This window comes from Mobula hypostoma, chromosome 26 (genome assembly GCF_963921235.1).
Source record: "Mobula hypostoma chromosome 26, sMobHyp1.1, whole genome shotgun sequence".
NCBI lineage: Eukaryota > Metazoa > Chordata > Chondrichthyes > Myliobatiformes > Myliobatidae > Mobula > Mobula hypostoma.
Genome location: NC_086122.1, coordinates 27,816,343 through 27,840,675, shown reverse-complemented (window position 1 = coordinate 27,840,675; position 24,333 = coordinate 27,816,343). Strand labels below are relative to the sequence as shown.

Sequence of the window (24,333 nt, the reverse complement as noted above, 5' to 3'; positions counted from 1 at the left end):
AGAACTTTGTCATCGAAGTGTTGGTTAAAGTCGATACCTGTACCCAGATGGAAGCCCGAGAAGAGTTTATTTGTAAGAACTTTGATACTTTTTGGGGAGCACAAAGCCCTGTGACATTGATTTTTCTGTGTCAAGTGTTTCTGTTGCCATCACTGTTTTAGGGCAGGGGGTTCCAACCATTTTTATGCCATGGGCCTCTACCATTAACCAAGGGGTCTGTGGACCCTAGTTTGGGAACTCCTGTTTCAGGGCCACGCTGATGGATGAAGATTAGGAAGTTGTTCCCCCAGAAATCAGCACCGATAATGGCATCAGTAATTCTTTCCATGTGAACCCACTTATATAATAGCATTACCTCAAACGTGCTAGTGCCCAGACTGAAGGCATTGCTATGTGTTTTTGTACATCTTTCTGTCAAAACCGAGTACTGGTTACGACAAGGTCTTGTTTCAGGCGTCTTGTTTGAAGGACTCCTCTGGAGAATACAAGAGACTCCAGATGCCGAAATCTTGACGCAACAAATAAAATGCCAGAGGACTCAGCAGGTCAGGCAGCTTCTGTGGAGGGAAATGGACAACCTGTGTTTCAAGCTGAGACCCTTGATAACGATTTGGCTCTACTCGGACTGATTTTCCCCAGGGGGGGATAAAGTAATCTGGCACTTTGTGCTTTTTATTGATGCACCAAAGAAAACGTCCTCTTTGGATACAGAGGCACAAGGTATTCTGCAGATGCTGTATATCTTGAAAAACGCACACAAAATGGTAGTGGAACTCAGGTAGCATCAATGGGGGGAAATAAACAGCAGAGACCCTGGCTTGTTAGAATGACTGCAAGACCACAAGAAACTGCAGACAGATATGGACACAAATCAATGCATTACAGAAAGCAGTCTCCCCTCCATGGACCCCAGTAATCAAAGCAGCGAGCATAATTAAAGATCCCACCCACTCCAGATATTCTGTCTTCTCCCCCTTCTATTAGGCAGAAGGCACAAAAGCCTAAAAGCACACACGCCGTGCTCAAGGCCAGCTTCTGTCCCACTATCATACGATTATTCAACAGTTCCTTAGTACAATAAGATTGACTCTTGGCTCACAATCAATCTCCTTACGACCTTGCATGTTATTGTCTACCTGTTCTGCACTTTCTCTATAACTGTAGTACTTTATTCTGCACTCTGCTATTGTTTTACCTTGTGCTACCTCAATGGTTGTAATGAATTATCTGTATGGACGGTATGCAAAGCATGTTTTTCATTGTACCTCTGTTCATGTGACATTAGTAAACTAACTTAATTTAAACAGTTGACATTTTGGACTCGATGGAGGGTTTCGGCCAAAACCATCAACTGTTTATTTTCTTCCATAAATGTTGCCTGACTTGCTGAGTTCCTCTAGCATTAAGTGTGTGTTGCTCTAGATTTCCATCTTCTGTTTAACTTAATCTTTCTTTGACAATCATGCTTTTCCAGAGATTTGTATCCCTTCTGACATTCTGGCACCCACTAGTCACCCAAGAGATTTGGTTTGTTCAACTCCAAATTGTAGTTGATGTTTTACAGGCAGGAAGAGAGATCCCTGGACAAAGGCCGAGTATCTCTTGTCCTCACATCAGTGGACTTTCCTTTCTTCCTCATCCCGGGATGTGGGTGGTGTTCTTCTTCTTGTAAAGTTTAATGGTGGTTGGCAGACCCACATAAGGTGCACTACCACCACCTTCTGAGTTGGAGCGTGAAGCAAAAGAGACAGGAAGTATACCCACTAAATTACCCCTCCAAAAAAACTCAAATAGTATTAAGAAGTCTGATGCTTTTCAGAAAGTTAAATACACACTTACATACATTACGATGGCAGTGATATCCTAACAATCTTTCCATGTTAAAATGTCTGTCCCAAAGATCTCAATTTAGGAATTAGATGTTTCATTTGTACCTCATGGGAACTGCATTCAAACAATATATGCTGTGCCATTTCTTGACAAGTGCACTCCCTACAGATGCTGGTATCATGGATATTAATTCTAAACAGGAAATTATTCAACCTAGTATGTCCAATACGTAAATGTGTAAGTATTACTTCTCTCCTTTTACACCCATCCCTCAGTTGTGTACCCACCATCTTCTGAATTTTACATAAATACTACCCTTTCTTTTCCTTATCCCAACTTTGTAGCCACAGTGATTGAATAGATTTTTTAAAAGTATGGCTGTCATCCCCCCCTTATGCAAAGGCACCACTACATTTGCAGTACATCCTTAATTTAAAGTGACTGCTTGGCAAGAACGTCTGCCATCTCGTTTCCTTCAACCCCAACATAGGCAGGAATACATATGGAATGTATACACGTGCCGAGATCCTGCAGCTGCAACAGATGTTGTCCAATCCCAAGAAGAATGTCTGCCCTGCAGTTTTAAGTACCCATTTTAATAGATGTCAAGCCCAAGAACAAATCAGAGCATAGAAGTACACAATCAGGGCATACTTCTTCAACCCATTCCGAGGCTAAAATGATAGCAGTCACCTCAGATGTGAATATCGATGCTTTGTCTGATAAACTTTTAATAGTCACCAGAAATTTTGCAACAGAAACAGAAACACATGTATGACCTGTCACTGGATCTTTTGCACCATCTGTGTAGATATATAGGAATCCATAATATCTGCCTTGCATAATTTGCTGAACTTCCTGTGCCACTGATAAACAATCAGTCCTCATCTTGATCTTTCCTTGAAAGCCCAAATCAACCAGAGGCAAAGGGAAAATCCATGGTGGAGTGACAGAAAGGGTACACCAGGACCATAATCCACATTAAACAACTCACGGTTTTGTGCCCATTCACACAAAACTTGTGAATACAGTGCTCCCAACATTCTACTAATGTTGGGTGACCAACTTTATATCATTTTATGTTAACCCAATAAACCATCGCTAAATCCTGACGAAGGGTCTCGGCCTGAAACGTCGACTGCGCCTCTTCCTATAGATGCTGCTTGGCCTGCTGCGTTCACCAGCAACTTTGATGCATGTTGCTTGAATTTCCAGCATCTGCAGAATTCCTGTTGTTTACGTAGATTTCTACCAGTTTGCTGAAATTGGGTGTAAAAAGGGCCCGAAGGATCATTGGGGACCTGAGTCGCCCCAACCACAAACTGTTCCATCTGCTGCCATCCGGGAAACAGTACCGCAGCACAAGAGCCAGGACCAACAGGCTCCAGGACAGCTTCTTCCACCAGGCCTTCAGACGGATTAATTCACGTTGATACAATTGTATTTCTATGTTATAGTGACTGTCCTGTTGTACATACCATTTATTACAAATTACTATAAATTGCACACTGCACATTTAGACAGAGATGTAACATAAAGATTTTTATTCCTCATGCATGTGAAGGATGCAAGTAATAAAGTCAATTCAATTTAATTGGGCATGATTTAATAGCACCACCACATGATCTCAATGCTTGAGCTTTATCTAGGGCAAGAGTTCCCAACATGGGGTCCATGGCATAAAAAAGGGTGGGAACCCATGATCTAGGGGCTTTAAGACTGCTGATGATATAAGCAACACATCTATAATCAAAGAATGATCTGATTAATGCAATGTACATTTGTTTGAATGACCCACTATTTACACCCAACTAAGCACTGGAGCACATTAAGGGTTTTTTTAAAAAAAACTTTTCTAGGATTTTATTCACATGCACCTTCCATGTCAATTTTGTGTCCATTCACATATCTAGAAACTTTACCACTGACTCTTGGTTAAAAGATTTACCATATAACTTGAGATCAATAGTGGGTGTAATGCTCCTTTTAGAAAAACAAATACTTTGAGTCTTTGCAGCAGAAAGTTTAAACCCCCCACCCACATCCTCATCCCTCTACTTTGTTGATAGCAGCCTGCCTTTTCCTTACTGAATAATTTATATTCCTGCCTCTCTTCGGTGGGCGGAGTTTCGCGCTCGGATGTCATTTATACTGGTGAAAAGGGGCGGGCCGCCGTACGTAGCAGCCAATCACGTCGCGAGGGGGGGCGGGGCCCCGCGCAAGGCGCCTGCGCACTGCAGCCGCGCGGGAAGCTGATTTGAATCATCGGTTGTGTTGTTGCTGCTTTTCCCGCTGCCGAGCTCAAAATGGGGACTGGAGCTCTTCTGCTTTAGGTGTCCTGACCGGATGACTTGGATATCGCCTGCGAGCCCAGCCCGTGTGCTTTTACGTTTTAAATTAGCAAGCGCGTCAGCTGCATCTGGGCCGAGATGTCTGTGGCGGAGCCGCGCGGCGAGGTAAGGAACCGAGCAAAATGGAGCCGGGCGGTAGCGGGCCCGCTCCCCGGATCCCGCAGTGGGGTCGCCGCTGCCGGAGCCCGGCCCAGGCAGCCTCCCCGACAGATTCACTACCGCTGTGCGGACCGATGTGGCTCCTGCCCTTTGGCAGACCTGTCACCTGCCGCCGGTTTCCTTCCTGCCGAGTTTAAATGTGCCCTGTTTAATTGTGGTTGTCCTTATTTTGTCCCCCGGTTCCTTGCAGATTATCTGCGATATCCCTAGTTCACATCTATGTAGCATTAACCTTTGTTCAAGCTTTGGCGGCAGGTTGGTTGGCAGTTAGTTTATGCTTGGCGGTTTACTCCTAATGTGGTTAAGTAGAGTACAGTATACACCCTTTTTTTAATATCCTGTATTTTAACTTCTTAAGCCATTGGCGTTATTGTAATGCAATCTTGAGAGCATTTAACTTTCAAATAACATTTCTTTTCATGGGTTAAACTAAACTTAGCAATATGAACCTTAATCTTGGATCGCAATATGGAAGATTAAGCATGAGATGGCTGACCAGGGGAAAAGTAATATTTAAATCAGTTGTATTTTCTTTTGATGCCCAGATGTACGATAGTTTGTCTCTCCCAATTGATACTATCAGACGTGGTGTGTTTGTTGTCCAGTATCACATTAATTCTATCATTGGAGTGTTAAGAAAGCCCACTATATATTTTTTTAATTTGGTTTCCTTTTGCATTAGATGCTCTGTATAATAGAGGTCTGTGACATCCCAAGATCTTTGCCCAGGTTCAGAGTATTCGACCTGAAGCTAACTTTGTTACTCTTTCTGACCTGCCGTGTTTTTCTGACACGATCTGGTTTTATTACAGATTTCCAGCATTTGCAACTTTTTAATTTCTGTTTCTGATGTGCTTTATTTCTAGTTGGGATTTTAATTTGGTTTCTGTTGGAAGGTGGACAGGGAATGTGGGTGTGATGGGTTCAGCTGCCTTTGGAAATCACTTTGCTTGACGTTGATCTTTTTTGGCGGACTTGGCAAAGCAACTGAGCATCCTGTGCAGCAAATTTCTATGTAACAAGCAATAACAAGACAATACTGTGCAAAAGTCGTAGGCACCCTAGATTTTTCATATAAATTTTGTTTTAAATGTTTACGTTTTGTCTTCTGCATTCAGTGTCAGTAGAAATAGGAAATTTTAGATTTCCAAAAAAATTAGGTGTCACAGAGAAACGTTTGTATTTTGTTAAAGAATGTAACATATTAAGTGATAGGCAATTTTTTTTGTAATTTATTTTTATTGAATTTCATCATCAAACAAACATTTCCATAAGATGTATTTCAGATACTGTACATATATATCATATAATCATATTTGTCACAAATCTCCACATGATATTTATCTGAGGTATACACTTATGGAAAAGAGAGGAAAGAAAGAACAATCGAAAGAAGAAAATTATGTACAGAGTAGGGAGTGATTTTTTTTCAACATTCATTGACTTGTGAAAATAAAATCAGGCCTATGAGGTGTTCTGTAGTTAAACCATTGTTCCAATTTATGATTAACAGATGCTGTTATCTTCTCCATTTTGTAAATGTCCATTGTAATTTCCCTTTGTGGTATATAGCTCTGTATGATTAAACAAAGATAACAAGGAGGTGCTAAAAATCAAATCACTTGAGTTGACTGAACTAAACTGATTAGCTAACAGAAATGGGTGTAGAAGGAATGGAATTGGGCGAAGGAGAATCAAACCAAAAGGCGAAGGTGTGACAGTTTAACCTTCAAATCATCAATTCTTCCATTTTGGCATGGGAAAAGTGAGCATAGCAACAAGATACAAGGTGGTCGTCCTGCATCAGCAAGAAACTTACAAGCAGAAATATCAGGGCAGACAGGAGTTTCAAGCTGTACTGTCCAAGCTCTTCTGAAGAAGCACAAAAATGGGCAAGGTTGAGGACCAGAAACGCAGTGGCCGTCCACAGAAACTGAGGGCAGCAAACAAGAGATATATCAAACTGATGTCTCTTCTGTATCAGAAGAAATTCAGCACTGCTATCAAATCTGAAATCACAGAAACCACTGGAACCCAAATACACCCTTCCTCCTACAGTCTGGAGAAGTCTTATCAAGTGCTGTTATGGAAGAGTTGCTGCCAAATGGAAACAAAGCCAAGAGGCTTACCTGTATGCACAAAAAAACCCCACAGGGACTGGGGTGCTGAATAATGGCAGCAAGTGATCGTGACTGACGAGTCAAAATCTGAAATTTTTGGCTCAAACAGGAGGCAATTTGTCCATAGAAGAGCTGGAGAGTGCTACATGGACGAGTGTCTGCAGCAAATAGTGACACAAGGCGGATGCTCCCTGCAGGGTTAGCACTGTATTTCTGCAAATGAAGTTGGTGATCTTGTCAAAATTAATGGAATTGTCAATACTGAGAAATGCAAGCAGATTCTCATCCATCAGGCAATACTGTTAGGGAGGCGTCTGACCAGTTCCAACTTCATTCTGCAGCAGAACAGTGACCCCAAACATGCAATCAAGGTCATAAAGAACTATTTTCAGCAAAAAGGGGAACAAGGAGTTCGGCAATAGATGGCATGGCCTCCAGAGCCCTGATCTCATCATTATCAAGGCTGTCTGGGATTACCTGGATACTCTGAGCAAGCGAGACAGCCAGAGCTTGCAGAAGAACGATGGCCAATTGTCCAAGATGCTTGGAACAACCTACCAGTCGGTTTTCTTATAAAACTGCAGGATAGTTTACCGAAGAGAATCGATGTAGTTTTAAAGGCAAAGGGATAGTCACATCAAATATTGATTTCATTTAATTTTTTTTACTGTTTACTGCTTTTATGATAACTTTTTGATATTTAGGAACATTTCAATATTTTTGAAAGCATCTTCACTTTACAGAATTTTTTACATGGGACGAAGACTTTCACCGCACGGTAAATAATAGCAAGAAATAACAAGCATTTCCATTTTTTGATAAATACTAAAACTCCAACACTGAATTATGGATTAGATACACTTTACATTACTGGATTAGAATATCAAGGCCTGCTACTCTTTAAAATTTGGAATAAAAACATCTAGTATCATAATGGTGTTCACACAGCCTTCAAGGAAGGAAATATTGGTCCTTGCTAACATGACCGAGGCAGTCACAAAGCAAGCAGTTGATTCTTTTCTCTTATCTGAAAAACCTGGAAAGTTAGCCTGTGGTGGGGTGATTGGGCATGGAAGCATTGCTGCTTCCAGCAAATTCGACATCCTCCGAACGTTCACAAAGCTTGGTTAATGTTATGTGTACAACATAGTGTGCAGTGCTATTATGAATTAAAGCACATTGCAAGATCTTATATAAAAGGAAACATAAATCTCATTCTAGCATGTGCTTTCATCTGTTGATTTTTTGCAGATACTGTAATGAATTACAGTAGTAAATTTGGTTACTTTTCCCAGAATAGATCGGTTATAATGCCACAGTAATGAGAGAGACATTTGCAGTCTGAACACAGCACTCACTTTAAGCCATTTCTCCATCAATAGTTCAACTCAATATGTCAACAAGCAGGTGCTGTTTCTGTTGTGACCAATGCTGAAATAGTCATCCTGTGTTTGTCTATTTCCAGCTGAATCTTGGCAGTGAAGAGAAAACAATTGACAGTGATACTGACAGTGGTAAAGGAAGTTGTGGAATGGACTCCCTGCATTCCAACAAGGAACTGAGAAATTTTAATGGAGGTTTGTGTTCTTTCCATACTGAATGACTTCAAGTTATCAACTCCCTGTTCTCATCTAATCTAAAATTATCTCATTCGTGTTATGGAATTGAATTGTTTCTGTACAGGAGGCAGCTATTTGGGTCAGTGTGCACATATTGGTTCATTGTAGGCTAATCCAGTCAGTTCCATTCCGTGCAGTCCTGCTATTTAGTTACTATTTGAATTTCCTGATTGGCTTTTCCTTTCACTGTAGCAGGTATAGAGCTCCAGATTATCATCACTTAGTTTTTTTGTTCTCACACAAATAAATGTACATGTATCTTTTGCTAATTGTTTTTAATCTATGACTCTTGGTTCCTGAACCATTCAGAAGTAGAATTTGCTTCTCTTTCTTTAACATCTCCCATTTGTGGTCTTCTACTTCCAGCATGGGTTCAGAAAGGGGAAATCATGTCTTACTAATATGCTGGAGTTCTGTGAAGAGGCAAGTAAAATTTATGATAACAATAGAGTACTTGATATCATTTACTTGGACCTGCAGAAGGCTTTTGACAATGTACCCCACAAGAGGTTAATAATCAAATTACAGAAGGTAGGGATTCAGGGTAATGTGTGCGAGTGGGTGCAGAATTGGCTCGAAAACAGAAAACAATGAGTTATGATGAGAGCATCATTTTCACACCCAGAAGATGTTAAAAGTGGGGTTCTGCAGCGATCAGATTTGGGGCTGCAGCTGTTTTTAATTTACATTAATGATTTGGATAAACACAACAAATAAACTAGTAAAGTTTTCAGATGACACAAAATTGCGGGGTGCAGTTTATATTATTCAGGCAGCAGAATCAATGCAGTTCAATCTAAACAAAATCCAGAAATAGAAATATTAGATATAAATATATAATGGGGGGGTGGTCTTGAGTCAGAAAGTGCACTGTGAGAAGGATTTAGGCGTCCTGATAGACTCAACACTATCAACATCTGGACAACGCACAGAAGTGATGAGGAAGGTTAATAGAATGTAGAGCTCTATATTACGCTCAGTGGAATTCAGGTCTAGAGAGGTTCAGTTTTAGCTGTATAATGCGCTTGCGAGGCCACACCTTGAGTACTGTGTACAATGTTGGTCTCCTTATTTTGTGAGGGATGAGAAGGCACTGGAGAGAGTTCAGAAGGGTGATGAGACTCATTCCAGGTCTGCAGGGTATGATCTATGAAGAAAGATTGAAAGAATTAAATCTTTTTAGCCTAAGTAGACATAGAATGAGAGGAGACATGATAGAAGTGTTCAGAATCATTCAGGGTATAAGTAGATGTCAGCTGCTACTTCAAAATTAATCCATCAATGAAGAGACAGGGCCATAGGGGGAGGCTGGTTAAAGGGAGATTTCAAACTAACATCGGGAAGCATTTCTTTACACAGTGAGCTGTGGACACATGGAACAAACTACCTGGTTGTCTAGTTGAGAGTAGTACCTTAGAGACTTTTCAAATCTAATCTCGATAGTTACTTCAACACACTATGTGAATAGGAATTTGGCAAGCTTTGTTGGGCCAGATAGATAGATATGCTTTATTGATCTGTAAAGGAAATCACAGTGTCACAGTAGCATTACAAGTACGCAGATATAAATATTAGAAAAGAAGGAAGAAAGAATAAAAAAAGAAGTAAGTTACATCAAGTATAACAGGAGGGGATTATCACTTCCCTGGCTATATGTTGACTCATTACAGAACCTAATGGCTAAGGGTAAGAACGACCTGGTATAATGCTCTTTGGAGCAGTGCAGTTGTCGTAATCTATTACTAAAAGTGCTCCTCCATTCAGCCAAGGTGACGTGCAGAGAGCAAGAAACATTGTCCAGCAGTGCCAGGATTTTCCGTAGAGACCTTTGTTCTACCACAGCGTCAATGTCCAGTTGACTTCTATAACAAAGCCAGCCTTTCTGATCAGAGATTGAGCCTGTTGGCAGCACCCATGTTGCACACCACCGCAGGAAAGATTGTACTGCTGACAACAAGCTGGTAGAATATGTGAAGGAGAGGCTTGCATACGCCAAAGGACCTCAGTCTCCTCAGGAAATAGAGGCAGCTCTGGCCCTTCTTGTACACAGCCTCTCTGCTGGTGCTTCACTCATGTCTGTCACCCAGTAGCAGCCCCAAGTACTTGTAGGTGCTCACCACATCCACGTTCCCACCATCAATAGTAACAGGGAGCAGAACAGGCTTAGAAACAGGGAGAATGGTCTGTTCTTGTCAAAAACTTCCTGTTCCTATATATATATATTGATTGTATGTCTATAGAGTGAATCTAGGCACAGGAGTGTCTGTGTATAAGGTGACCCTGACAGGAAATGATAAAGTATTGGTGGTGAGGTGGAGGTGCTGATCAGTCTTGCTGCTTGGGGAACGTTACTGTTTTTGAGCCTGGTTGTTCCCTCCTCCCTGATCAGAGCAGGACAAACAGTCCATGAGTAGGGTGGGTGGGTGCCTTCGTGATGTTACTGGCCTTAATCACTGTTTTCCATATTTTACTGAGCAGGGAATTTGTCCAGGCCGCGACTTTACTCACTGCAACTGGGCCTCCAGGCTCCCCTTCTTCTCCCCCCACCACTCTCCAAACCCATATCTCTCAGTCTCCATTGTCACCTCTTGGTCTTTAAGCCTCTATCTTCCTCCCACCACACTTTTTTGAACACCCCAACTCTGCTCTGGCAACACCAACTCTCTTTCCCCTCACCCCAGATCCCAGTTCTAATCCTTGCCATGTGTTTACCATGCCCTCCAACCTTCCCCTCTCTGAAGCAGAGTGTCCTGTCCTCAGCAAGGGCCCTACCTTTGTCCCCCTTCTCTCACTCCTCAGTGAGTTCTGTGCCCACCGAGACGTTGAGTTCTTCTTTTGCCTCTGTCTCCAAGCTCACTTCTTTAGTAAGAATTCCACATCCCGCACTGATGACCTCTTCTCCTATCTTTAACCCTCCTCCTATTGGATACCACACTCTGGTTCTCTGCCTGCTCTGGACCTTTCCATCTTGAAATACCGATGAGACATCAACCATCTTGACTTCAGCATTCCTTTCTCCTCCTCAAAACTTACCCCCTTCTGAATGTGCTGCCCTCTACTCTCTCCACACCAATCCCAACCTTGCCATCAAACCCACAGACGAAGTGGGTGCTATTTTAGTATGGGGCACTGACCTCTAAACTCAGTCACCTCCTCACCTACCTCTTGAAGAGGATTCCATTTCAGAGCATCAGAAAACTGTCTCCTTACACCATCACTGACCTCATCAAATCTGGAGGCCTCCCATGCGCTGCCACCAAACTCATAGTTCCCTTATTCCACAATGCTCGCTTCTACTTCCTACCCAAGATCCATAAACCTGACTGTCTGGGTAAGCCCATTGTATCTGCCTGCTCCTGTCCCACTGGACTCGTGTCCTCATATCTCGACTCTATTCTATCCCCCTTGATTCAGTCCCTTCCCACCTACATCTGCGACACTTCTCATACTCTCGATCTCCTTGGTAGCTTTCAATTCTCTGGCCCTAACCGCCTCATTTTCACCATGCACGTTCAGTCCCAAATACTTCTATAACCTATCAAAAAGGCTTCAAAGCTCTTAACTTTATTATCAAAAGAACCAACCAATTCCACCCCCCCCCCCCGCCACCACCACCACCCTACTCCATCTAGCAGGCAACAAGAATTCTGCAGATGCTGGAAATTCAAGCAACACACATCAAAGTTGCTGGTGAATGCAGCAGGCCAGGCAGCATCTCTAGGAAGAGGTACAGTCGACGTTTCAGGCCGAGACCCTTCGTCAGGACTAACTGAAGGAAGAGTTAGTAAGAGGATCTCTTACGCTGTGTGTTCCATCTAGCAGAAATGGTTTCCACCCTCAATTCTTCCATCGACTCCTCGCACTTTCTCCAGACTTGAGGGTAGACATGTGCCCCTATTATGCTTGCGTAATCATTCGCTAGATAGAACAGTCTATGCTCCAAGCCTTCCCTGGTAATACTCCCCACCTCTTCCTTTGCTACAAAGATGACTGCATTGATGCTGCTTCATGCATCCATGCTGAGCTTGTCAATTTCATCATCCTTGCCTCCAGCTTCCACCCTGCCCATATATTCACTTGGTCCATTTCTGACACTTTGCTCTCTTCTCTCAAACTCTCTGTCTCTATCTCGAGACAAACTGACAGCCTACTTTTCATACACTTACCAATTCCCATGGTTATCTTGACTGTACCTCTTCCCATCCTGCCTCTTCCCTTGTCTGTTTATCCCTTTCTACTGTCTCTTGTAAAAAATGCTGTTCCCTTTTCTCAGTTCCTTCTCGCTCCATTGCATCAGTTTCCAGGTTGCAGCTTTCCTTTCCAGGACATCGTTGATGCGCTTCAAAGAGTGGGCTTTCCCTTCCTCCACTCTTGATGCTGCCCTCACTCGCATCTCCTCCATTTCCTGAACATCTGCGCTCACCCCATCTTCCTGCTTGCTTAACAGTGATTTCCTCTTGTCCTTGCCTACCATCTCATGAGCCTCTGCATCCAACATGTCATTGTCCACAACTTCTGCAATTGTCAAAGGGATCCCGCCACTAAACATATTTTTACCTCACACCTTCCGCTTTCCACAGGGATCACTCCCTTTGTGATTCTCTTGTCCATTCATTCCTCCCCACTAATCTCCCTTCTGATACTTATTCCTCCAAACGGCCTAAGTGCTAAACCTACCCATTCATGTCCTTCCTTACTTCCATTTAGGGCCCCAAACAGTCCTTCCAGGTGAGGCAACACTTCAACTGCAAATCTGCTGGGGTTATCTATTGTGTTCGGTGTTCCCAGTGCGGCCTTTACATTGGTGAGACCATTGCAAATTGGGAAAATGCTCCATTGAGCACCTCTTCATTGACTACATCTGCCAAAAGCAGAGTTTTCCAGTGGCCAACCATTTTAATTCCGATTCCTATTCCAATCTGACATGTCAGTCCATGGCTAACAGCTTGGGAGACCGCTTTGTCAAGCACCTCCGCTCCATACGCCACAACAGACAGGATTTCCCAGTAGTTACCCACTTCAACTCTGCTTCCCACTCCCATTCAGATATGTCCATACATAGCCTCCTCTACTGCCATGATGAGGCTAAACTCAGGTTGGAGGAGCAACACCTCATATACCGTCTTGGTAGTCTCCAGCCCCTTGGTATGAACATAGAATTCTCCAACTTCTGGTAATTCTCTCCCCCTCCCTTCCCCTATCCCTTTGTCACTCTGCCCCCTCCCCCAGCTGCCTATCATCTCCCTCATGGTTCCGCCTCCTTCTACTACCCATTGTGCTTTCCCCTATTTCTCCTTCACCTTTCCTGCCTATCACCTCCCTGCTTCCCCTCCCCCACTCCTTGATCTTTCATCTTACCGGTTTTTCACCTGGAACCTTCCAGCCTTCTCCTTCCCACCCTCCCCCCACCTTCTTTATAGGACTACTGCCCCTTCCCTCTACAGTCCTGATGAAGGGTTCCGGCCCAAAACATCGACTCATCGTTTCCACGGATGCTGCCCGACCTGCTGAGTTCCTCCAGCATGTTGTGAGTGTAGCTTGTATTCCATCTGGGTAGCCTCCAACCTGATGGCATGAATATTGATTTCTCCTTCCAGTAATAAAAACCTTTCTCCTGTTCCCCACTTTGGCTTTTTAACCTCTTCAGACCTGCCTCTCATTCACTGCTAGATTTTTGAGATCAGCAGACACTCAAAAAATTTAATACTGTGCCTTTTCTTAAATTTCTGCAACCAACCTGCTGAATGTTCACATTTCAATTTTCAGTTCATCATGACAGATCTTTGCCTGTTTCATGATCAGCATACCGTAAAATGGCATATGTTCACTCAGACCCTGATGATCCATGATCAAGATCCTTAATTTTCACTTTATGCAGTGTTTTCCTCTTTTTCATTAACTTCTGTTCATTACATGTATGGGAACCTTCCCAATACCTTGTTGAATTTTCCACTTGTGACGTCATATAAGCTTTTAAAAAAAAAATCAGATTTCAGAGGTTTACAGATTTTATAATTTTGAATAAGGGATACTTAACCTGCATTATGAAGACCTGCTTCTGACAGTTTTAAGTGGATTTGCACTTTTAAATTTGGGAACTGTTATTTTTCTCCTTTTTTTTTCCCCCTATCAAATGGTCAATTGGTTGTTTAGAGGAATGATAATATACTGTACATCAAAGTGCAAAATAAATCAACATTCCTATCAATACATCTTTGTCCCACTTCCAGCATGTTCGTGTTCTGCATTTAGGTAGATCAGAAGACCCAATTTAATAACAAGTTTTTAAAAAAAGTCTAAAATGCTGAAGTATTTGCATTTATTGATAAAGTACATTGATAGAAAATATAATGTAACTAATACTATTAAAAGAACATATCAAGATTTGTTTAACTTAAGTGTGTTTCCTTCCAGATTCGGATGAGGAAATTTTTGCCTGCAAAAAGGTGAAGAGAAAACCTCTACAAGACAGTGATGGTGATGAAGATTTAAGTAATGTAAAAAGTGCTAGCAGTTCCAAGTTGGATAGTGCGACTGATAATGAGGAGCAAAACCAGAACAGTAATGCTATAGATAAACGCAAAAGCAAAAAGTTACATCGAGTTCGGAGGGTGACAATGAACAGTGGTGAGAGTGACTCTGATGCTGACAGTGACTGCCAATCTGCAGTAACAAAACCATGTTTTGTCAGCAATGAAGATGAGGAAGCAGAAGACCTACAACCTGGAAGTTCTCATTTAGATCATTCTTCAGGTAGTCAAGAAATTCATAAAAGTTCAGTGTTTCATGAAGAACAAGCAACTCAAAAGAATAAATCCCAGCGAGCACGAGACAAAAAGAAGAAGCAACTAGAAACAGTTGAGAAACTGAAAAGAAAAAAGAAACAAAAAAAGCAGGTATTGAAATGGATCCTTAACCCCAATAAACCAACTAAAACTTGTGTTTATCTTTAGGTTTTATCTTGGTTTTTGGAGTAATTTGGCTAGGTTAATCACGTTAAGTTCTCTAAATACCTTAATTCTAGGAAGAGTCTGCAGATTTGAAGACTGCAGATGATAGCGGCTGTCTACTAAACAACAGTGATCTGTTTGAGACCGAAATGGATGATGAGAATGAACTCATTGGAGAGGAAAACGAGTTTTCATTAGATGCCATACGAACAGCAGTGAAAGAGAAAGCAAAGCAACCTAAAGTGAGTGAAACTTGATTGTTTTTTTATGAACTTGCATTTTTGTAAATCTTGTGGCATATTAACTGTTGTTGGAATATGGCATCTCTATCTTTAAACTGATATCTAATTGTGTTTTGTTATTACACCTTAGTTTTGCAGGTTCTGGACAATTTTAGATATGAAGTAAAATTGAAGTTTGCATTATTTTCTTCAGAGCAGGGGTGGGAGGTGGCATGTATTTAAGATGTTGAGTAGAAAGGTAAAAGGAGGGTAGAGAATTTATTTTCTTCCAATTTGGCTAATTAATCTCTGGTTAAAGGGTCCTGGAGGGTAACAATTCTCTTGTTTAAGAGGAATGTAGATTTAGCTGTTAGTATCTCATAATTTACGTACCTATGATACAAGACCTGGGAAGAATAGCACCTTTACAAGGATGTAATTAACCAGATGATTATCTTATGTGTTGTAAATATTTTTGCTTCTGTAATGTTACTCCTAGTTCGCAATATTTAATCCCATTGGCCAGAGAAACGTGCATCAGTTTGTTGACTTTAAATATAATATTGAGGAAGAATCAAGGCTAAGATTAAACAGTGCATGCAACGTACTTAGTATATTTTCATTGTGATGTGGTGTGGCTATTTGGCCCATCCATTCAATGCTGGCTCTTGGAACATTCATCACTTGTTTCACCGAAACCAAGTGAACGTTACTGAGTTTTCCTCAATACGTAAAAGGTGACGTAGAATCAAAAGATGTGGAATCTTTGTGGGTAGAGTTAAGAAACTGCAAGTGTAAGAAGACCTTAATGGGAGTTAATTATAGGCCTCCGAACAACAGCCAGGATGTGGTCTACAAATTACAGCCAGAGATAGAAAAAGCATGTAAAAAAGACAATATTACATTAGTCATGGGGCGTTTCAATAAGCAGATAGATTGGGAAAATGAAGTTGATGCTGGATCCCTCGGGAGAGAAATTGTGGAATGCCTCTGAGATGGCTTTGAGGAGCAGCTTGTGGTAGAGTCCACAAGGGGATCAGCAATTCTGGATTGGGTGTTGTGTAATGAACTGGATATGATTCGGGAGCTTAAGGTAAAGAACCCTTAGGAAATAGTGATCATAATATGATAGAATTCACCCTGCAATGTGAGAGAAGTTAAAGTCAAGTGTATCAGTATTACGGTGGAGTAAAGGGAGTTGCTAGAGCACGAGAGAGGAGCTGACCAAAGTTGATTGGAAGGGGACATTAGCAGGGATGACGGCAGAGCAGCAATGGCTGGAGTTTATAAGAGCAATTGGAAAGGCAGTATAGATGCATCCCAAAGACGAAGAAGTATTCAAAAGGCAGGATAACACAACCATGGCTGACAAGGGAAGTAAAAGCCAATATAAAAGCAAACAAGAGGGCATATATAATTGAGCAAATATTGGTGAGAATTTAGGGGAATCAGAAATTTAAAGAAAACAACAGAAGGCAACTTTAAAAAAATGTAATACCCCATATGAAGGTAAGCTAGCCAATAATATCAAAAATGATACCAAAAGTGTTTTTTCAGATATATAAAGAGTAAAAGAGAGGTGAGGTTAGATGTTGGACTGCTGTAAAAACGATGCTGGAGAGATAGTAATAGGGGACAAGGAAATGGCAGACAAACCGAATCAGTATTTTCCATTGATCTTCACTGTGGAAGACACTAGTAGTATGTCAGAGGTTTGAGTGTGTCAAGGGGCAGAAGTGCTTGGGAAACTGAAAGGTCTGAAGTTAGATAAGTCACCTAAACCTGATGGAATACACCACAGGGTTCTTAAAGAGGTAGCTGAAGAGATTGTGGAGGCATTAGTAATGATCTTTCAAGAATCAATAGATTCCAGAGGACTGGAGAGTTGCAAATGCAACTCCATTCTTCAAGAAGGGAGGGAGGCAGATGGAAGGAAATTTTAGGCCAGCTAGCCTGACCCTATTGATTGGGAAGATGTTGCAGTCAATTATTAAGGATGTAGTTTCCGGGTACTTGGGAGCACATAACAAAATAGGCTAAAGCCAATGTGGTTTCCTTAAGGGAAAGTCTTGCGTAACAAATGTGTTGGAATTCTTTGAAGAAATAACAAGCAGGATAGATGAAGGAGAACCTCTGAATGTTGTGGTACTTGGATCTTCAGAAGGCCTTTGACATAGTGCTGCATTCGAGGCTGCTAAACAAGATAAGAGCCCAGGGTATTACAGGAAATATGTTAGCATGGATAAAGCATTGGCTGATTGGCAGGAGGCACAGTGGGATTAAAGGGATCCTTTTCTGATTGGCTGCTAATGACTAATGGTGTTCCACAGGGGTCTCTGTTGGGACTGCTTTTTGTTTTGCATTGTATATCAACATTTTGAATGATGAAATTGATGACTTTGTGGCCAAGTTTGCGGACAATGTGAAGATAGGTGGAGGGACAGGTAGTGTTGGAGAACCAGAAAGGCTGCAGAAGGACTGTGTCAGATTAGGATAATGGGGAAAGAGGTGGCAGATGGAATACTGGGTCAGGAAGTGCACGGCCGTGCACTTTAGTAGAATGAATAAAAGCAAAGATTATCTTCTAAACGGAGAAAATTAAAAAATCCAAGGTGCATAGAGATTTGAGAGTGCTTGCAAGATTCTCTCAAGGTTAATTTGCAGGTTGAATTGGTGGTATGGAAGGCAAATGCAATGTTATAGTTCGTTTTGAGAGGACTAGAATATAAAAGCAAGAATGTAATGCTGAGGCCGTATAAGTCAGTAGTGAGGCCTTACTTGGAGCATTGCAAGCAGTTTTGGTCCCTTTATTGAAGAAAAGATGTGCTGACATTGGAGAGGGTTCAGAGGAGGTTCACAAAAATGATTCTGGGATTGAAAGGAATCATGAGAAGCATTTGATTGCTCTGGGCCTACATTCACTGGAATTCAGAAGAACGATGGGGGAATCCCTTTGAAGCCTATTGAGTGTTGTAAGGCCTTGATAGAGTGGGTGTGGAGAGGATGTTTCCTGTGGTGGTGGCGTCTAAGACCAGAGGGCATAGCCTGAAAATAGCAGGACATCCATTAAGAATGGAGATGAGGGATTTCTTTAGCCAGTTGTGGTGAATCTGTGGAATTCATTGTCCCAGGTAGCTGTGGAGGCCAGATCACTGGGTGCATTTAAGCCGGAGGTTGATGGGTCCTTGATTAGTCAGGGCATAAAAGATGGGGAGAAGGCAGGAGAATGTTGTGGAGAGGGAAATGGATCATCCAGATGAAATGGTGGAGCTGACTTGATGGGTCGATTGCCTTATTGTGCTCTATTTGTCTACTAGACATTGTGCAAAATACAAAATTCCTGTCTCTTCCTTGCATAAGTTGAATTTGGACATTTCGAATGACTCTTGGGAGCCAAGGGTATTGTTCCAACAACTGTCTCAAAAGTGAAATTATATTATTTATCTTTGTACCCTATCAGTATTACCTGACTAGTCTTCGCTGTCGTGGATTCCAGCTGTGTGAACTTGAGTACACTGAGGAGCTAGAACCTTTGATAATTGGCATTATTTTTAAAAAATGAAATAAGTAACTGATATTTGGAAAAAGAAAGGCTGCTAAAGCATCTAAAGAGAAATTGATATCACATTAGACTGGAATATTGCAAAGCTTTGCTTATCATAGCCTTGCAATTCAGGAAGAAATAAGTACAGACATGGACCAAAACACCAACTGTATCCTTTTCCATAGATGTTGTTGCCCTGCTGAGTTCCTCCAGCATTTTGTGTATGTGGCTCAGATTTCCAGCATCTGCAGTTTTTCTCTTGTTTGTAATACAGACATAGATCTTCACTTCTGACTTGAGCACGAATTTCCATAGCATAAATACTGTAGAACCTCAGCCAGGTGGAGGTCTGTTACTGAACTCCTTGTGGGATCCAGTGTTAATGTTTTGAATCTGTCCATGGGTTTAGAATGTTGCTGTTTGTTTGAAATCTGCTTAAATTTAAAGTTAAATGCTGAAGGTTCACAATTCCCTGGGTTTCCTAATTTTCCCTGGTTAGAGATGGTATTTGGATTTTCTTGTAAGATAAAGATTGCAAGCCATCTGGTCTGATTCTGTCTTTGATTTTCAGTTCCTAATTTCTGATGGTTAACAGTTTGTCCTATTATAAGTTGCTTTGTTGTTGAAATACTTGTATTCCATTGTAATGAGGATTCCTTTCATGTAGTTTTTAGATGTCCATGGACCACAATTAGATTGCATATTGAATCATGAAATGTGATGTGCTGCTGCATTTCTCAGTTTCTTTTTCTTATTCTAGAATCTTGGTCCTTCTGAAAATCTCCATGGCTATGACTGTGAAGAGCAAGGGCAAAAAGATGGGAAAAAGGTGATAGCATATGTGAATTTTATTTACTTCATTATCCAACAGTGTAGTCCTATTGCATCCAGTCTGCAGTTTAGGAAAAAGACGATGAAGCATCTGTCAGTCAGGGTTGACCATGGACGTTGAGTCTTAGCTGTCTAGATCCACAAGCCTGGGCAGTACAATATGGAGAGCAAGCTGTTGCCCATGTAGCAAGCAGCCCCACCCCACAATTCTGATGAACCCAAGGAAAGGCAGAGACCGATACAATTTGGCACCAGCAGTGTGGCAGGAGTTGCCAGTCAGCATTGAACTCAACGTAAGACTCCCTTAGGGACTCCAGCTCCGGATTTTTCCCTCTGGGTTTGCTCCCGAAGTCTTCTGCATGAGTGGGCATAGCCGCAAGGCAGCTGAGGGATGAGATCAGAGTTTTCCTTCTCCAAGATGAGCTGCCAACCACAGCTGACAAGCCAGGTTTCTTCAGGTTTTAAGTTGCCTGTAACCTGCCTCTGCCCCTTCCCCTGTCTGTAGAAGCAGTTCCACCAGACATATGAGCCATACGTGAAGGCCAGGAGCTGAACTTGGTTGCCAGAGACTATTTGAGACACACACCATGTTCAGCATTTAATAGGTAGTGGGAGCTTATCCCCACCACCACCCCTGGTTATAACGATCTTAAGGAACCATTTAAGAAAATAACACCTCTAAAATTATGTCAATAGTCAATTTTAAAAATGTTGATAAAATTGCAGTCCAAGTCATTTAAAAGAACTTTAACGTGAGCTCTTTTGTTTCCCGTTACAATAATTCCACTGTTGATCTTGTCATTACTCATTACAAGTTATATTTCTACATAACTGCCTAATATGATGGTTAGTTCTTGTATTGCTTGCAATGTTAGCAAGTTAACTGTGCTACTCTCTCATGTTAAATACTCACCTTGAACTAGTTGATATTTTCCAAGTAAATCTCCAATAATCTGCTACTTGACCATTTAAAAATACATACTAGTTCAGCATTTTCCTCATCAAGTTGTTTCCGACCAAGTTCTGGTTCTGACACTCCCTTTTAAAATCACTAGGTTCAATGCGGCAGTTATTATTCTACTGGTTAACCTCTCTTTCTAAAAAAATAAGGTGTCTTGGAGTACTAATACAAATTATAATCAAATTTGCTTGTTCAACATTGCCGGAGTCTGGAGAGTGGCAGATTAATTATGGAGTTATACTAGTTGAGCTACAGCTGCAGTATCACAGAGAAAAAGTAGCTGGTATTTTAAATTCACTTTTTTAATCATGCTTCTCCTTTGCTATGATAGCTAAATACAAGAGAAAATCTAGAGAAGCTCAAGACAATTCTTTGAATACAGTATACAAATAAATGACTTTTATGCCTGCTAGGACTTGCTTACTATGTATTAAATAAAAGGAGTGTTCAGCTTTCTAAACAACTTCCTGAAAGTTCCAGAGTCTTACATTGTCCTGACATTTGTAATTTAAATCTATGATTCATTTGAGACTGCTGAGTTTTTAGTTTGAATACCTGTAATTTTAAAAAAATCCATACATGAGACCATTTTGATTCTCCAGTTTAATGTTGAGCATTTTAAAATGTTCTCCAAGCCATGGCATTCATCATATTTTGCTTGGGATTTAATCAGATCATTGCATTCTTAACATCAGAGTACTTTCAGCAAAGCAAACCTTTACTCCTTATTGTCCAAAGTATTTCTGCAGAGGCTCATAAGTGTGGATTTGGCTTTCCAAATATGCTTATCTGATCAATTGGTAGTTTATTAATGAATAGGGAAGGAATAAATTCCACCTGCTCCATTATGCATTCGGTCTTCCAGTGTCAATTCACCTTAACTTGCCCATCAATCTTCTGCTTGCCGACTTTCATTTATTTCCATGCACCAACACATAGTTTTAAAACCTGCTTCTCTTTTGCTTTTTTTTCCTTTCTTTCCATCTCCCCTTTTCTTTATTCTGTCCTTACCTAATACCAACTTTTTTAATTCGTCAATCTTAAAAACGTTCTTTGTCATTTGTTAAGGATGCTGTATACATGCAATAAACCGTGGTGTTTGTTAAAACTGCAATCGGGTTCCAGAAAAATAAAGTAAATGACCAGCAATTGGGTATTGTAGCGGTTTCTGATGTTACAAAATAACATGAATATTGGGGGGGGGGGGGCGGGGGTTTTAAAAAAAAACAACATAGGATATGTGTAACTTATAACTAACTACAGGTATTATATCTGGTCCATCATTTACCATATGTTATGTACAGTATGAAGTTTTGCATAGCACCTTCATGTTCTCATATACTGTATAATGCAGAAAGAATGGGTAATATGACTGATAGATCTGAAACTTTTCCTGGGCTATAGTTGGTCAGTCTTTGCTTATCTTATCCATATATAGAACCCCCTCCTTCTCACATCCTTATCTATTTCCTGGACACTGACTCACAACACAAACTACAACAAATTCAGAGAGGATCACATTATTAATGCATTTATTACTTGCAGGGGAAGATATATTTCCAGCCAAGTTTTGTTTGGAAAAATAGCTTCGATCTTAGGTTTCAACCAAAGTACTTTTTTTTTACAAGAGAATAGTAATTAGGTTGCTCCATTCCACAACATTGCATTCCTCTGTTTATCCTTATCGCATTCTCATATTTGTTCTTCAGAAGCTCTATCCTGTCTACTTTTGTTGTCAAAACATCCCCTCCGGTCGTAAAACAAAGTGCCTGTCATTTTAAAAAAAAGCTTCCTCCCATAAAATACACAAACTTGTAAGTTTTCCCATCCAAATCAGCAAAGCACCATGGGATTTCATAGACTCTACTTTGTCACATTACATTTTACAAAGGTTACAAATTCATAAAGACTTCAGGGTTACAGATAAACTCAGCAGGTCGGGCAGCATCAGTCGGAAACGATGAGTCGACATTTTGGGCCGGTACCCTTGATGCTTCCCTTCCCCCACCCCTTTGTCTTTCAATTTTCTGTTCTATCAACTGACGCTACAAGCATTCTTCAAATCCTTCCCCATCTTTCATTCTTCAGTCCTGACGAGGGTTCCGGCCCGAACGTTGAATCATCGTTTCTGACTGATGCTGCCCGACCTGCTGAGTTCATCCAGCGTACTGAAAGTGTTGCTTTGATCTTTTACAGCATCTGCAGATTATTTTGTGTTTACAGGGTTACAGATATATTTCCATACTTGAGTGTGGATATAAACCTTATTGAGGACAAGATTAAGAGATTGCTGACATACAATGCTAGGTCAATATTCAGGAGGGATAGACATGAAAGAAAAGGAGGTGGGGTGGCGTTGCTGGTTAAAGATGAGATTAACGCAATAGAAAGGAAGGACATAAGCCGGGAAGATGTGGAATCGATATGGGTAGAGCTGCATAACACTAAGGGGCAGAAAACGCTGGTGGGAGTTGTGTACAGGCCACCTAACAGTAGTAGTGAGGTCGGAGATGGTATTAAACAGGAAATTAGAAATGTGTGCAATAAAGGAACAGCAGTTATAATGGGTGACTTCAATCTACATGTACATTGGGTGAACCAAATTGGTAAAGGTGCTGAGGAAGAGGATTTCTTGGAATGTATGTGGGATGGTTTTTTGAACCAACGTGTCGAGGAACCATCTAGAGAGCAGGCTATTCTAGACTGGGTTTTGAGCAATGAGGAAGGGTTAATTAGCAATCTTGTCGTGAGAGGCCCGTTGGGTGAGAGTGACCATAATATGGTGGAATTCTTCATTAAGATGGAAAGTGACATAAATAATTCAGAAACAAAGGTTCTGAACTTAAAGAGGGGTAACTTTGAAGGTATGAGACGTGAATTAGCTAAGATAGACTGGCAAATGACACTTAAAGGATTGACGGTGGATATGCAATGGCAAGCATTTAAAGATTGCATGGATGAACTACAACAATTGTTCATCCCATTTTTGGCAAAAGAATAAATCAAGGAAGGTAGGACACCCGTGGCTGACAAGAGAAATTAGGGATAGTATCAATTCCAAAGAAGAAGCATACAAATTAGCCAGAAAAAGTGGCTCACCTGAGGACTGGGAGAAATTCAGAGTTCAGCAGAGGAGGACAAAGGGCTTAATTGGGAAGGGGAGAAAAGATTATGAGAGAAAACTGGCAGGGAACATAAAAACTGACTGTGAAAGCTTTTATAGATATGTAAAAAGGAAAAGACTGGTAACGACAAATGTAGGTCCCCTACAGACAGAAACAGGTGAATTGATTATGGGGAGCAAGGACATGGCAGACCAATTGAATAATTACTTTGGTTCTGTCTTCACTAAGGAGGACATAAATAATCTTCCGGAAATAGTAAAGAACAGAGGGTCCAGTGAGATGGAGGAACTGAGCGAAATACATGTTAGTAGGGAAGTGGTGTTAGGTAAATTGAAGGGATTAACGGCAGATAAATCCCCAGGGCCAGATGGTCTGCATCCCAGAGTGCTTAAGGAAGTAGCCCAGAAATAGTGGATGCATTAGTGATAATTTTTCAAAACTCGTTACATTCTGGACTAGTTCCTGAGGATTGGAGGGTGGCTAATGTAACCCCACTTTTTAAAAAAGGAGGGAGAGAGAAACCGGGGAATTATAGACCAGTTAGCCTAACGTCGGTGGTGGGGAAACTGCTGGAGTCAGTTATCAAAGATGTGATAACAGCACATTTGGAAAGCGGTGAAAT

At 41.2% G+C, this 24,333-nt stretch overlaps 1 protein-coding gene across 2 annotated transcripts in view; it reads left to right on the top strand.

Moving 5' to 3' along the window:
* Nucleotides 1–4,102: 4,102 nt before the first annotated feature.
* LOC134338267 (claspin) overlaps nt 4,103–24,333 on the top strand; it is a 57,130-nt gene continuing 36,899 nt past the window's right edge. Inside the window, exons 1-5 of one of the 2 annotated variants that reach the window (XM_063033986.1) lie at nt 4,103–4,286; nt 7,926–8,037; nt 14,494–14,975; nt 15,104–15,271; nt 19,555–19,623. In XM_063033986.1, coding sequence (XP_062890056.1) covers nt 4,260–4,286; nt 7,926–8,037; nt 14,494–14,975; nt 15,104–15,271; nt 19,555–19,623 — 858 coding nt within the window. In that variant the 5' untranslated portion in view covers nt 4,103–4,259. The remainder of the gene's footprint in view (nt 4,287–7,925; nt 8,038–14,493; nt 14,976–15,103; nt 15,272–19,554; nt 19,624–24,333) is intronic. The other variant, XM_063033987.1, reaches the window with a different exon arrangement.